Here is a 16,757-nt window from a genome sequence, read left to right as displayed (position 1 = left end):
CTCCGTATCATTTATTTGATTTGATTGTTGAAGTTACGACTAGTGATATGCGTGAGTTGGAAATTGATCAATTATACATTTATCCTCCCCACTTTTTTTATAAAAAAATCCATTGAAATTAGATCTAGTAGTGTTATTTATTTAGTTAATTTGTGTTTTCAATGGATGTACGAGGACCATATATAAGGGGAATATCGACCTACGATCTAGAGAGTACCTTATTAACCCATATGTCAAATTCTTGGGTTATTTTTTAGGTAAATTTGTGGGAAAGAATGGATTGTCCGTGGATGGCAACGGACTAATTTCATGTGAAATGAGCGGCCAAGGCCCCTACTCTGTAGTCTGTAGTCTGTAGGTATGTGGAGAATTACGTGAAATGAGTAAGTGCTGTATTCCACGCAACTTTAAACATTAGAGTACCATCGTTTGCCAGACGTTTTATGTATGAGTAGGTCTTGCTTAAGACGGGTCGAATCTTGAAACGGGTAGTTACACTCACAAAATAAATATGGGGGACAAGGTGGGGGCACCCCCATGTGCCTCCCACTATCCTCTATTTGGGCATTTTGTCTCACAAAATGGTATCCGTCTACAACTTAAGACGGATAGTGCCCGTCTTAAGTAAGAATTTGTGTTTATGTATGGGAAAGAGTAGTTGGTAAGTTGTGGAATAGTGGATAGATACTCGTAGCACATGCCAACATGTGGATCTCCTCTGAACAAGTGGATTGTGACAGATAATCATTCCGTTTCATCTATTCTTACCAATTAATTCGCCTCTCCACCTTAATGACACTAGGACAATGAAAGTCAAATGAATGAGGGAAGGACATATTGTAAGTTTAATTGCTTACGACTTTGGGTTTCCTCTTAGATGTATCTAGTGAGTAGTGTCAAATGGATAGGATTTGCTCTTTGGAGTTTTGGAGTTATGTATGGATGAAGTTGTAACATTTCTTTTGGCTATGGGGCTCGGATTCGGTTGAAAGTATCTGACACGCGGGCGTGCCCAAGTGTCTGATTCGTCTATTTTATGAAAGTTTTTTTTATGTTTTTGGTCTAACATGAAGTGTCCGAGTGTCCTACTCACATTCGAGTGTCAAGTCTCCGATTCGTATATTTTATATTGAAATTTATATTTTTGGTCTAAAGTGAAGAGTCTGAGTGTCCTACACTCCTATCCACATGGTGACATAGCCACATCCAAAGTGTCCAAGACGAATATGCGAGGTAATATTGAAACGTTTGAGCACATGGCCTTTTGGGTGGTAAGCTTTAATTGCCTATAGAGTAACATTGGGTTCGTTTCGTAGGCCGACTTAGCTGGTCAATATGATACTTCATCCGTCTTGAACAATAATTTGCGTTTGTATCATTTTTCCCTCATCAATACTATATATTAAATCCAGAAACCAAGGGACTTCAATGTAATTAAAGAAAGTTATACAAATTAATTATACTATATAGTTTTAAATCAATAGCATCGTGTGATGGACCCGATTAAGGGATCTCAATGCAAATATTATATAGTTTGGGTTAAAATTAAATTATATAGAAGCTTGATAATTTTCCTAAACATGATCAATTTCCTTAAAATAAAATAATTAATTAAGATGGTCAATTTCAAGGAGACTAAAAGAAAAAAGATGTCCGGTAATTTTCCTAAATATTTATAGAAGACTAGAAGATGGTTAATTTCCTTAAAATAAAATAATTAATTAGTATAAACATGCACACTTATGGTATTATAATTATTATCATCATAAGATTATATATTATATTTAAAATCTATGCAATTTTATTAAACTTTATAATTTATTAGATGTATAGAGATGTTAATTATTTAACATACAAAAATATAATAAGTAGGTTATAAATAATTCAAGTTAGATTTCATAATATATAATATTGCATAATTCTTTCGATTTGATTTAATCATATATGTAATATATTTATATAAATATATAATCCTCTTAAAATTGCATGCCTAAGTGACAAATTAATTATACTATATAGTTTTAAATCAATAGCACCGTGTGATGGACCCGATTAAGGGATCTCAATGCAAATATTATATAGTTTGGGTTAAAATTAAATTATATAGAAGCTTGATAATTTTCCTAAACATGATCAATTTCCTTAAAATAAAATAACTAATTAAGATGGTCAATTTCAAGGAGACTAAAAGAAAAAAGATGTCCGGTAATTTTCCTAAATATTTATAGAAGACTAGAAGATGGTTAATTTCCTTAAAATAAAATAATTAATTAGTATAAACATGCACACTTATGGCATTATAATTATTATCATCATAATATTATATATATTATATTTAAAATCTATGCAATTTTATTAAACTTTATAATTTATTAGATGTATAGAGATGTTAATTATTTAACATACAAAAATATAATAAGTAGGTTATAAATAATTCAAGTTAGATTTCATAATATATAATATTGCATAATTCTTTCGATTTGATTTAATCATATATGTAATATATTTATATAAATATATAATCCTCTTAAAATTGCATGCCTAAGTAGTAAAGTAATTTCGTCAGTAAAGAAAAGATTGTAGTAACATTGGATATAGTTATATGATAGTAATCACTCATTTGAATAGTAAAAGTAACAATACTATCAACGAAATTAGTGAGAGTGGTAGAAACAACAACGACAGTAGTGAAATAATCAATATTAATGCGGCAATAGTGAAAGTAACAATAATTACAGCGGGAGTAGTGAAATTATCAATATTGCGGCGAGAGAGACATAATAATAATTACGGCGGGAGTAGTGAAAGTAACAATGATTACGGGCAAATAGTGAAATGTTATTACTATTGTTTCATTAATAAGAGTAAAATATTAATAGCGGGAGTAGTGAATTTATATCAAAATTATTTCATCGTAATTTTAGGATATGTTACAAAAATATATTAATGATAAATTTATGGGTTATGCAATTTTAAGTAATTTTATTTAATGAAAAAAAAAATTAATGGTAAGTAGAGGTAGCCCGGGCGAAGCCGGGCACTAATACTAGTAAATAAACTAAACTTAAACTATTATTTGAGATTGGATTATTGAGGATTATTATAGGTCTCAACCCAAACCCTCGTAGGAACAATGAGCCAATGAGGATATGAATGTTCCGTTATTCGCTATTTGAGTTGTGAGATTGGTTTGGTAAAAGGATAACATGGGGGCTTACAAATGTTAGAAGTCGTGCATATAAAGTTTTGTACCTATTATCATTATGTGATATTTCGTCTTAATCAGGACCTATTGTAACAGGTTAATATGTGTATTATTGTTTTTTTTGGTGCAATATGTGTATTATTGTTGTAGACTTGACACTAGTATATGGATATGACCTCTGAAAGTCAAGATTGTTTCTCGTAAAATAGTCGAGTGGATTAGTAAACACATCAACGCATTGAGCAAATCAATTTGTGATATAGCTTATCTTAAGAACGTTGTGTCAAACCACCTATTATCACAAAAGTTCAAATGACAAATGTTTATTGTTTATACATCATAAAATCTCATATGAGATTGTATAACATAAATTTCTTGTAAAATTGCTCTATGTATGGTTTATTTGCTAGTTTAGGACTCAATCCTATGGAGAGATAACAGAATTTTTTGACAAATAGGTGTTGATTAGCAAAATAATTAGGGAGTTGGGGTTCCTTTGAAACTATTTTGCCCAATGGTGTCCACGTCATCAGTTTTTATTTTTTTTCCAGTTTTTATAGTAAGCCGCTAAGAAACTTAGAGGTTTAATTTTTTTTTTTTTAATTTAAAAAAAAAAAAAAGTGAATAGTGAAGCCGCTAAGAAACCTAGCGGCTTCACTATTCACTTTTTTTTTTTCAAAAATCGTCACTTTTTCAAACACCTCGATGAAATTTTATTTTAGAAATGAACAATACTTGGAGCCGCTAAGAAAGTTAGCGGCTTCCCTATTTCTCTATTTTTCATAAACTTATGACATCTATCATCTGAAAAATGACAAGGAGACAAAGCCACTAAGAAACTTAGCGACTTTGCCTAAAAATTGGAAAAAAATAAAAGTGATAACGTGGACACCATTGGGGCAAAATAGTTTCAAAGAAACCCCAATTTCTTAATTATTTTGCTAATTAACTCCAATTTGCTAAAAAAATTCGAAATAACATATCTTACACTTTTAACAAGTGAGAACACCCTATTAAGAGTGTAAGGGTTTCTCCATAGTGCGAGCATTCCATTGAGCAAAAACTTCTTTGTTGTTTAGTAACATCTTAAATTTTACTTGATGTAATTCTATATGTTAAATACTTAAATTGGGTGTATAGTCAACTACTTGACTGCGTAAAGGAGGATTATAAGGATTTTTTTTATATTGATAGCATTCTCCTTAGTTGTAAATTTTTGTAGTTGAATACATTTCATAACTTTATCGGGTAAGTGTGGTAGATATACTCCTCTCTTTTCTAGTCCTCCTTTGGACAATTTAGAAATAAGAAAGCCCATTCTAATTAAAGCACCATGGTTACTGTCAATTATCCATAGACTACATAAAATTAGAAAATGTGCTCCTTGTAGAAAAGTGTAGCATCAGACAACGTGCAAGGACCGGATTTTATCATCCATTTTACACTCATACCTCCAATTTACTAGGACGACAGTTTCACACTACTACCGAGTCCAGCATTTATTTCATGGATCATGATTTTTGGATAGACTATATAATACACAAATAATGTATTCGAGTTTCTTGCGTAAGTTTCAAGCCTTAAGCTTGGTTATTGGAAATTGGTTCGTGGTCTGTAAAGTCTTGGGGGATTTAGTCTTTGAGTAGGTATCAAGATATGATATATTGTTGGCTTTTTTGAGCTTTGACTTGTCGGCTAGGTGACAAAGAGCTTGATAGACCAGGAATATACGGGTTATTTAAGACTTTACATGTGGGCTGAAGTCTTCTTGTTTGGGTTTGGGCCTTCAATCGATGCATGTTGGTCATGTGTTTGCAATAATAATTGTTATATTCGATGCAGTTGTTAACTAGTTTAGTTGGTAAAATTATGAGGAGCGATATTTATGATTAAGAGTTTGAATTTCATCAGTAACATATTTTCCTTTGACCTTTGTGGCTCATTTACACAATATTATACCCAATGTGAAACTAAGTTTTTAATTGTTGGTGAACTTTGTTTTTGTTGAATAACCGTTTTTTAAAAATGGATTTATTTTAATTTATTGTAAAACTACTTCATGTGTACTTATTGCAAGGCCTTTAAACATTTCACTAGAAGTGTCACCAAGTTACAAACTACTCCGTAATTAAGGGGTCGTTTGATTCATGGATAGGAATGGATTGGAATGGAGTGTACTATCATGGAGGTATGGAGTTAGAACCTCATACTTGTTTGTTGTTGTTGTTGTTGTTGTTGTTGTTGTTGTTGTTGTTTGGTTCTACCTTGGAATGGAGTCTAGTCTAATAAGTAACTATTGGGTGGAATGAAATTACAAATTTTGGGGGAAATGCGTGTGGGTATGACATTTCATGGGGATGGAATGGAGTTAGAATCCATTAAGTATCTAACTCTATTTCAAAATGCTCCAACCAAACACTAGAATGTATTGAGTCCATTCCAAAAAATTCAACCAAAACACCCCTAAGATTTGTCCAAAATTAAGACGGTAGCCACGACCAACAATAGAATAAGTATATCACCAATTAAGACGGTCACGGAAAATATTAAAGTGGTCACTCTATAATATACTTGTATGAGAAATGAAGTAACAATATTTTTCAGATAATGGTTTTGCAACGACTGGCTACTCTGTATTTTACAATGACCCAATTTTATCCAAAAAATTTATGAGCGTACAGCTTGTCAGCTTAGCAGTTGGTCTTGGACTCTAGGTAGTTGAAAGTGGACGGAGAAGTTGCACGAATTTTGGAGGAGCATATAGGTCCACGCCAATTAGTCGTTATAATAATAGCTACCTCATTAATAAGGAGTGGCCTCTCTTTATCTTAATCCAAATATTATCTATTCAATCCAACGGCCAGTTTCGAAGAAAACAAAGGAAGATATACCGTATAAAACACAGGCTTTTTTGGTTTTAGTTTAAAGACTGAACACTTGTAACGTCTGCAGACCCCCCAGAAAAACATAGCTGATATAAAAAAGTAGAAAAAAGAAAACAAAAGGGGGGGAAGATGGCGGCAGTAGTGAAGGCAACACCGTTGACATTTGTGGTGCATGCTTTGGCTGTTGCGGCGGCAGTGATGGTGTTGGTGTGGTGTATTAGCTTCAGAGGTGGCTTGGCATGGGACTCTTCCAACAAAAACCTCATCTTTAATGTCAGTTCTTTCTTCGCTTGTACTCCATCTATCTAAACTCTCAATCATTTGTTTACCTTTGTTTAAAATACCCCTCATAATGAATATTAAAGGTAAACAAATGACTGAGACGACTTTAATATATCACGAGTTTTTTGTTCACACACTCTGTTTTCTGGTTCCCTAAATTTAGTGTATGTGATTGTGTGCTTATTATTTCTTGTGTTGGGATAAGTCTTTGCTTGAAAACCGATTGGAAATGAGATGATTCTTGCTAGACCAATATTTTTAATCTTTGTTAGAGAATAGCATGTATACTATATGACTCCATATGGTATTCTATTCTCCAACAGTTCTCAAGATAAAAATTGCATATGTTTCATGAATTCAAATCAAACAGGATCAGTGTTTCGGTATAAAACCATAGATTGAACCTCAGCCAACAATTTAGGGAAATGCTAGTCGAATAGAGTCGCGTCCTTTCACATGGATGTAGAATGTAGGGAAATGCAATACTTGGTCACTTGGTGTAAGTTGCAAAATTAAGTGAACCATTGAGTCATTTGTGCTAGTTAGAGGTGGCAATCGGGTCAGTCGGGTCGGGTTTGGGTCGGGTCACGTCGGGTCGGGTCATATCGGGTTCGGGTCATATCGGGTCAGCATACCCTTTCGGGTCGAGTCGAGTCGGGTTCGGGTCGTTATCGGGTCGGGTCATTTCGGGTCGAATGATGTATCGGGTCGGGTCGGGTCATTATCGGGTCCGGTAATTTAATCGCATTACTATAATTTTTTACCATTAAATTTATTTTTTAACCTATTATTTGATTTAAATAATTCATTAGTAAGTCAAATATATCAATCTAAACACAAAATCACTTTCATTTTGATCAAAATTAAGCTTAATAATTATCGGGTCATCAATTTAATCGGGTCGGTATCGGGTCGGGTCAATATCGGGTCGGGTCTGGTTCGGGTTCGGGTCACTGATAATCGGGTCGTGTCGGGTTACGGGTCGTCATCGGGTCGGGTCGGGTCGGTTTCGGGTCACAATATTTTCGGGTTCGGGTCGGGTCGGGTTTGCTCGGGTTCGGGTCGGGTCACTCGGGTCGGGTCAGACTTGCCAGCTCTAGTGCTAGTTGCACCCAAAGCCTTTGGTGGAGGCTCTCTGCCTTTATGTCACCAATCGTGTTTTCACACACCCACCTCGAGTGGGAGGGGAAGAAGGATGACTTGTTGTGCCTCATTGCGTGTAGTTGACCTGAAACTGGCGCACACTACATTGAGCCACAGTGGTGATAGGTAGTGAACAGGAGCTTGGGGATGGCTGAGGCTCACTCATTACTTATTTTCTTTAATAATGAAATTAGAATTTTTCTTGCTTCCACGATAGTCGTTTAGGTAAATTATTATTATTATTATTATTATTATTATTATTATTATTATTATTATTATTATTATTATTATTATTATTATTAAGATGGAGTATGGAGTAGTATAAAGTATCTAGTACTATAAATTTCTGAATGGCTGCTTGATTGTGTTGAACACAATCTTGCTGTTTGTTTACTACTCCCTCCATTCAACTCCACACTACCACTTTCTTTTTTCACGTTTGCCAACGCGTCTTTTACGCGCTAAATGTCGTTAGCTACGTATTTGCAAAAAATATAAAAGTTAGATATTTTAAATGTACTCGTAACGACGAATAAAACAAGATCCCACATGAATATATTTTCACTTATGTATTGGTAGAAAATTAAAATTGAATGTTTAACTATGAATAGTGTGCAAAATAGATAATGGTAGTATGGAGTTGAATGGAGGGAGTATTAGTCACACTTAACATTAATGTTTAGGGACCATCCATTTTTGTTATCTATGAGACTATGACTCTATGAGGTAGTACTTTTTCGCGACTATAGTCTGCTTGTTTTTTTTTTTTTTTTTTTTTTTTTTCGTGTAACTGGAACGAGTTGAGCTAGACAATCTTTCATCAACAATGCTTTTCTGCAATTATAGTCTATCTGTTAAGTTTTAGTAGCTTCTGTGTGATTGGAGTGGGAAACGATGCACGGAGAAATGAAATGCATTCAGCCTTGAAATGATAGCTTCATAAGTTACAAGTGATTAAGTGTTGCTTTCTTTATGGTGTATTATGTGGTTGGTTTTAGTTGAGGTTCAAAGAATTGTGATGTGGCAATAAATTTTTCACATGTTTCTTGGATTTTCTCTTGAGCCTGGTAACTGTTTATAAATGGACAACTAAAATAGACTGTTTATAAATTTTTCACATGTTTCTTGGATTTTCTTTTGACATTTTCTTGTATAATATGTGTATGTAAAATACCTAGATGTATTATCAGTTATCACAATGTTAGGTGTTGCTGGCTGATTCTTAACTTCTAATCCTTTCCTCTTGTCTTATTTTAATTGGTGGGGCGAAGGTAATTTTGTACTGTATTTAGCTTGATTCATGCGGTGCGTTTGAATTGTCTTGCTTTGCAATCCTTCAAATCTCTTTCTGATACTACCCTTCTTGGTTTGCCGTCTCTTTCGGAAGTGATTGATCATTTGTATACATTTTGTTCATCTTTGATTGCTACTCTGCTTGTATATTTCATCGCTTTCAGTCTACATTCATCTTATCTATCCTTCGTAGACGAGAACTTTAGTTGTTTTCACTTTATATAATGTTTATAAGAGAACAAATTATTTGTTCAGCTATGCTACCAAGTTGTCCTTCTATGAGGGGAAGCATTGTATTCAAATGAACCAAGATGTTAGAAAGTATGGTACAAAATGCCATACTTTCTTAACAGGAAAAGTCACAGTAGTACAATGAGAATCGAATTCATAACTAAGAAATTTTTTATAATTGCATTTCCAAAATAACATATGAAACTAGAGTGCCTGGTATCAAATACTGAAGTAGTAGCTCCAATGCTCTGACAAAAGTTATGTCTGTTGCATTGTAGATGTTTAACTGTCATTTTTCTTTGACGATTCACTGTTTTGTGCATTTCATCTTAATAGCATGATTTATATGATTATTATATTATTTTATCATGCGTGTTATTAGCTTAATCATAAGCAGAACTTTTTATGATGGTATTTTGCAAGCCGATAGATGTCATACTCACAAATTTATTGATTTTCCTCTGTCAGATACATCCTGTTCTGATGTTGATAGGTTTCATAATAATTGGAGGCGAAGGTAACATATAGGGCGCTAATTCGGAGTACATGATTAGTCTTCAACATAACTGTAGACCGTCTCTCTTAACCACTGAATTTTTTAAATGCAGCAATCGTAAGTTACAAATCTCTGCCCTTAAAGAAAGACGTGAAGAAAGTGATCCATCTTGTGCTGCATGCTATTGCGCTAATTCTTGGCATTGTTGGAATATCTGCTGCTTTCAAGTTCCATAACGAGAGCTCAATCCTTAACTTGTACAGCTTACACTCTTGGCTTGGGATTGGGGTTATTTCCCTCTACGGCATCCAGGTAATCTTCAGTTAAATTGTTCATCTCGCATTCTTTATTGGTTAGGTTTCTTGCATGTAAAATACTCTTCCAGTATCTGTAGATTAGCTGAGCAAAATGGTCTGAACTACTGAATGAACAGTCATTTCCAATACCATTAAAAGCTACTTTGGCGGGACTGAGGTAGTTTGTGCGTTTCGTATGGGTACATACCCAAGTGTCAAACCCGCCCATGATACAACTTATAGACAGGGGACCTCTGTTCCAGAAGAAGGATATGAGTGATAATTGTCTTCAAAATACATTTATATTCCTAAATTTGAATTGTTTGAGTTCTTTAAAATGACATTAAGAGTTATTTGAAGAATTAAGGTTTAAACTTTAAAATCACTACATATCATACAAGATATGCTTCACACACTGATTCTTGCTCGAGTTTTGTTATAGAGGTTCATCTTTGGGCTCGTTTTAGAGGATTGTCAAATTGACAAAGGTCGAATAGAGGTTCCATACCCATACTTCACATTTGAGAGAAACATGAACCTACGTATTGGTAGCCTTGGACTCTTAGAGTCTTAGTTGGGGCATCTGTTGACAAACTTAATACCGGAATCGATTCCCACTTTGGCATGAGGGGACAAATTCCTTGAAGCTTTTAAGAACAAACTCATGGTGAAAAATGAGAAAGCGCCATCTGATGGTACCCTCTTAACATTATTATGAACCCACCTTATTTGTGAGAAGTTTGAAGTCTTCCAAGTTCCAACACTAATCAGTATGTAAGGGTGCTACAAATAGCAACATTGAAAACCACACAGGTGATGTTTGATCATGATCTCTTCAACATATCCAAGCTTCCCTATTGAGGCCGACATCCACTTACAATAATTCTTGTATAAAACCGTTTTACGTAAGCGTTATTGTAAAACCAAATGATATTTTACCTGAATAACCCTATTAAAATAACTTCTGTCAACTACCACTTTCCATAATAGGGCATCAGCCTTCGAAGTCTTTTACATATGGTTTTACAATGTTCTATTGTAAAACCGTTTTATAGGAGACTCGGTCATCCACTTATGTGAGAAGCTTATATAAGATGCTCTTACATATGAGACTATTCCCTTAATTTGCGTACAAATTCTAAATGAACAAGCACACAGTGTTCATTTAATGTCTTTTACACATTGGAAGTGAAGTTAAAATTGGCACAAGTAGTTTGCCTGAACAACAAGGAAGAGCTGAACCCAAGTCTAGAGGTGACAAGATCAAATTGCAACAAATTATCCTCCAACTGGTACCCTCCAATCACAATCGACGTCATCGACGTCTTCGTATTTGTTCCTTTATCAACAAAACCAAGACAAATAACTTCATCATTCACCGAAACCATTGAATTTGCCCCAAAAATCCTCCAAAACACCTTCTCACTTTGCAACACCAAGTCAATCGTCGGCACACCGGGACCTCCCCTTGTACTCGAGAACGACGTTGCATTATAACATAACTTAAACGGCTTGACGGCCTTGACTGTTGGTACACTCTTGAGTTCTTTCTTGAAGAAGTTGGTTACTGAATTATAGATGGATGATTCTAAAGTTGTGTATGGGATGGTTGTACTGATTTTGGTTCCACCTAGTCCGTTAGTAATTGAAAGTAATGACTTGTTAAGCGGTACTTGTTTTTCGTTGATTTTGATATTTGTTACTCCAATAAAGTACTCTGTCGAAGGCTCGCCCTCGGAATAGATGAACATAGTGCTATTGTGGTTTATGATTAAAGGGGTGTAAATGAGCTGAGTCGAGGCATCGGTTCTTGGGAGGAACCGATAAGGTCCATCTCCGAAGAAAAGGGCACCGTTGGAATTTGAGGAAGTTAAACAAATGGCGAACTTCCTAGGGAAGCTAAATGCAGCTGAGAATTGAGAAGGGAGAGAGATTTTTGTCCTCCCAAGACCGACAATACCTTGAGCACCTTTTGCAAGGCGTTCAAGTAAGAATGTGTGCCCACATACGAATAGTAAGTTGGGTACTGTCACGACCCGACCCGGATTAGCCCCGTCAGTGGAGGGGACACGAATAACGTCTGATCCGAGATCACCCGAGCTTCCGTAGTTGGGGAAGGGATTGTATGGGAAGAGGCCACAGGTGTCGTTGTTGCACCCGGGTCTAGGAGGTGCACTGCACGTGCCGCGGTATTTGGTGTAGGGAAAGGAACATTGAGCTGAGTTGTATCGAGTCGGTCGGTATGTCGAGGAGGTGTAGCCTTTGTCGCAGTTAACCCACAAGAATTGTGCTCCTAGGTCGAGGGTTACGAGTACGGGTATGAGAGGGGTTCGTTGGGTAAGTTTGGTGGTGTATTGAAGGGTGATTGGGTCCTTGCTGATTGGGAGGACAAGCGCTTTGGGACGAAATGACGTGGCGATTGTCGTGGTAGCGGCGGATAGGAGGAGGAGTAGAGAAAGGTTAAGGAGGCAGTGTTTGATAGAAGCCGCCATGGTATGTACTACTATATAGTACATTGTTGGAGTTAGTGATTGTGTATTTGTGTAGGGAGGGAAGGTTTGATTTTAAAGGGTGAGGGGATTGTGGATAAGATAAGACATTTTGGGATTCATATTGATGGACCTATTGCGGCTATACAAATTCTTGCTTAAAACGAAAGTATACGTCTTAAATTTTAAGATATAGGTCAAATAGATTTTAATACCATGACGAGTTCTCTAGAAAAAGCCAAAAGTTTTGTCACTATTGCTCCATCTTAAGCAAAACCTGTTGCGGCAGCTATTGGTATTTATGGATTTAGGTTGACTAATGATATTTGCATCAGCTAGTCTTGCTATGACGGATATATTCGTCTATAGCTAAAAACGGGTCAAATAGCTTGAAAGTGGTGACATTTTTGGCCCCCCACCACCCCACTTGTTGCTTGTCCTGTTAGAAATATGGTATTGTATTTGGCCCGTCTTTAGCTATAGACGGATATGTGCCGTCTATAATGAGATTTTGTGTATTTGCATATAGTCCTCTGTGTTGGGTGCCCGCCCAATAATTATTGTCTGCACAAGGTAAAAATGAGGAACTCATTTAAACCATTTGCATGTGTACAGTAGTTACTTTTGTTGATGGCGCATGCTCTTGAACAATGAGTATGTCTACTAACTTTAGACAATAAGCAATGCTCAATTGGATTTGGCAATATGCATGAAGTTTTTCATTGGCAAATGGTGGATGTTGTTGCCTATATAAAGGAACATTCATTCACTCGGTTACAGACAGGGAAGGAAACAAAGTGTGCTGTACATCAAAATTGTAAGCATCTCTTTGGTAGTTTGGTATGGTACTTCAATGGAATTTGGTGGAGTACAAGGCAGACCTTACAGTATTTATAAGGTACACACACAATAAGGGTTTGTAATTCGGGCAACGGTTTGAACCGAGTTTGAGTGTGTGAGGCACTATAATGAAGTAGCGATATAATTGGTGGTGTTTTCCAATTATACCGGACAGTGTAGGGGTAGTACTAGTTTGTATTCCTAAATTATTGTTTGCTCCAAATTTGGTGTGTAATTTGGTGCCGGTTATGTTGTAGTATAGGAGGGTGAGACTTGAGAGTCAAAAGGCACTAAATTATGTGGACCTACCTTGCGATTCTTCCTTGTAAGACCATCCACAATAGAGAGGAGCTTATCTTCCTCTTATTTTGCCTCACTCTCTCTAATTTTTGGACACCTCATTTTCTCTTTCATTCACTTTATTTCTCACCATCTTCATCCTCTTTCTTTTATTTTCTCACACAATAGAGAGGATCCTCTTATGTTCCTCTCTTACTTAAATTACTCTACCAATTTTTATTAAAGAAAAAAGTAAAAGAATTATTGTCCATATGGCAAAAAGTGGTTGATTAGTAGGCACAAGGGTCAAAGTTAGCTTTCCTCTAAAATCCTCTAAAAGTAGAGGAAGTGACTACCTTCCTCTTGTTAAGAGGACACTTAACATAAGTCTCACAATAGAGAGGATGTCCTCTTAGAAGAGAGAGGTACTAAGAGGATGTTCAATCCTCTCCATTGTGGATGCTCTAAGGGAGTAACAACGCAAATTCTTGTTCATTTAAAGTCGTTTACACATTGGAAGTAAAGTTAAAATTGGCACAAGTAGTTTGCCTGAACAACAAGGAAGAGCTGAACCCAAGTCTAGAGGTGGCAAGATCAAACTGTAACAAATTATCCTCCAACTGGTACCCTCCAATTACAATCGACGTCCTCGTATTTGTTCCTCCGTCAACAAAACCAAGACAAATAACTTCATCATTCACCGAAACCATTGAGTTTGCCCCAAAAATCCTCCAAAACACCGCCTCACTTTGCAACACCAAATCAATCGCCGGCACACCGGGACCTACCCTTGTACTCGAGAATGACGTCGCATTATAACATACCTTAAACGGCGAGACGGCCTTGACTGTCGGTACACTTTTGACTTGTTTCTTGAAAAAGCTGGTTACTGAATTATAGATGGATGATTCTAAAATTGTGTAGGGAGTGTTTGTACTTATTTTCGTTCCGCCAATGCCGTTAGTGATTGATAGTAACGTTTTGTTAAGCGCTACTTGTTTTTCGCCGATTTTGATACTTGTTACTCTGATGAAGTACTCTGATGAAGGCTCACCCTTGAAAAAGGTGGTCGCAGTGCTATTGGGGTTGATGATCAAAGGGGTGTAAATGAGCTGAGTCGAGGCATCGGTTCCTGGAAGAAACCGATAAGGTCCATCTCCGAAGAAAAGGGCCCCGTTGGCATTTGAGGTAAATAAACAAATGGCGAACTTCCTAGGGAAGCTAAATGCAGCTGAGAATTGAGAAGGGAGAGAGATTTTAGTCCTCCCAAAACCTGCAATACCTTGAGCACCTTTTGCAAGGCCTTTAAGTAAGAATGTGTTCCCACATACGAATAGGAACTTAGCTACTGTGACGACCTGACCAGGGTTCGACCCGTCAGTGGATGGGACACGAATAAAGTCGGATCCGACATCACCAAAGAATACCCTGTCGGTGATGAGGGGATTTTCAGGGATGAGACTGCACGTGTTGTTATTGCACCCAGGTCTCGGAGATGTGAAGCACGTGCTGCAGAATTTGGAGTTGGCTAAGGAACATTGAGCCGAATTGCATCGCGCCGGTCGGTATGTCAAGGAGGTATAGCCTTGGTCACAGTCAACCCATAGGAATGGTGCTCCTAGGTCGAGGGTTACTGGTAAGGGTACGAGAGGGGTACGTTGGGTGAGTTTGATGGTGTATTGGAGGGTGGTGGGGTCCTTAGATATTGGGAGAACGAGTGCTTTCGGACGAAACGACTTGGCAGTTGTCGTGGTGGCGGTGGATAGGAGTAGTAGAGAAAATTGAAGGAGGCGGTGTTTGATAGAAGAAGCCATGGTATGTACTACTACGATTATATGGTAGATTGTTTGAGTGAGTGGCTGTGTGTATTTGTGGAGGGAAGGAAGGTTTGATTTTTAAGGGTGAGTGGACAATGGATAGGTTGGGACATTGGATGTATTAATGATAATAGACAACACCTTACAGCCTTACAGGTATCTGACATTTCGGGATTCTTATTGATGGCCGGACGTCGGCCAGGCTAGCATGAGTTTTTTGACCCACGGACTTGTGGGTTAGCATGTTTTGGGCAGGTTCGTAGGCCGGGCTTCTTAATATTGGGAAATACGTTGTCCTAACCCGCTTTGTTAGCAGGCCGGACAACACGGGTCTAATGGGTCGTCTCGTCCATGAACAGCGGTCCAACTACAATTTTTGATGTTAAAATGTAGTAGTAACCGAGATTTCTGATTCATTGTATTAGTCACTTACAGTGAGACAGTGGTCCAACTACAATTTTTGATGTTAAAATGTGGGTGACAAATTTGCAGTGGATATATGGATTCATAATATTCTTCTACCCTGGAGGAAGTCCGTCTCTGAGAGCCGAATCAATGCCATGGCATGTTCTGTTTGGGATGTTTGTCTATGTATTAGCAGTTGCAAATGCAGCCATTGGTTTCCTGGAGAAGCTTACTTTCCTCGAGAGCTCCGGCCTTCCGAAATTTGGTTCAGAGGCGTTCCTCGTCAATTTCACCGCCATTGCCACTGTATTGTATGGTACATTTGTCTTGTTTACAGTTTATGCTCAAAAGGATCAGGAGATCGATGACTCGAGTTATTCAGCTATATAAATTTCCGGGGTGTAATTTGTTTTACACATTTGTATGAGAGTTAATAATACAATGTAAATGTTTTTATTAAAGATGGTGGATAAATAACCATATATTTTGAATTTTGATTATGAACCGATTAAGGTCGATTCAGAACTATATTTAAAGTTACATTTGGCCTATTTTATAACTGTAAGTATTTTGTTTAACAAGTCCAGCAATTTTTCCAACTTTCGAATGATTTTCTTAAGCGAAAGGCCAATTTCCGTCCAAGATGTAGTTTTTCATTTGTGGCTTGAAGCAAATATGGATGCTGATATCGTCCCATCTTAAGTAACAATCCTTCAAATTTATCAAAAAAGATAAATACAATAAACCTACAAATCTACAATGATACAATAGATATAAATGGTTACTATAAACATCAACAATTACCTACTCTGTCCTTAACAGTTACCATTCTCCCCTCCCATGTAGTAAAAGTAAAACAAAAAAATAACATAACTTTGGAAAAGGGAAACGTACATAAAATTTAGTCCTCCACATCAAGCAACTATGTAGAAATACACAGAGTTATAGTCGTATGATTAGTGATTATATTACCGATTATATCTCCTAATTTGGGAGAGATCTACTCATTAAATTACGTTCAGTATTCCAAACGAGATTGCCAAAATATATTACCTATTATGCCTCAGAATTAACAAGTGCAAGATTATTTCGTCAT

At 36.6% G+C, this 16,757-nt stretch overlaps 3 protein-coding genes across 3 annotated transcripts; 1 reads left to right on the top strand and 2 right to left on the bottom strand.

The window, feature by feature from the left end:
- Positions 1–6,120: 6,120 nt before the first annotated feature.
- On the top strand, positions 6,121–16,149 carry LOC141656620 (transmembrane ascorbate ferrireductase 1-like). Its single transcript, XM_074463570.1, has 4 exons — positions 6,121–6,363; positions 9,508–9,556; positions 9,648–9,847; positions 15,749–16,149. The coding sequence occupies exons 1-4, from the start codon at positions 6,220–6,222 to the stop codon at positions 16,049–16,051; spliced, it is 696 nt and encodes a 231-aa protein (XP_074319671.1). The 5' UTR covers positions 6,121–6,219; the 3' UTR covers positions 16,052–16,149.
- Positions 10,810–12,488, bottom strand: LOC141656617 (putative aspartic proteinase GIP2). Its single transcript, XM_074463568.1, has one exon. The coding sequence runs from the start codon at positions 12,345–12,347 to the stop codon at positions 11,007–11,009; it is 1,341 nt and encodes a 446-aa protein (XP_074319669.1). The 5' UTR covers positions 12,348–12,488; the 3' UTR covers positions 10,810–11,006.
- LOC141656619 (putative aspartic proteinase GIP2) lies at positions 13,918–15,309 on the bottom strand. Its single transcript, XM_074463569.1, has one exon. It carries the CDS (start codon positions 15,251–15,253, stop codon positions 13,946–13,948), a length of 1,308 nt encoding a protein of 435 aa, XP_074319670.1. The 5' UTR covers positions 15,254–15,309; the 3' UTR covers positions 13,918–13,945.
- Positions 16,150–16,757: the final 608 nt, after the last annotated feature.

The sequence above is a fragment of the Silene latifolia genome, chromosome 5, assembly GCF_048544455.1.
Source record: "Silene latifolia isolate original U9 population chromosome 5, ASM4854445v1, whole genome shotgun sequence".
NCBI lineage: Eukaryota > Viridiplantae > Streptophyta > Magnoliopsida > Caryophyllales > Caryophyllaceae > Silene > Silene latifolia.
This window is presented reverse-complemented; position numbering and strand designations above follow the sequence as displayed.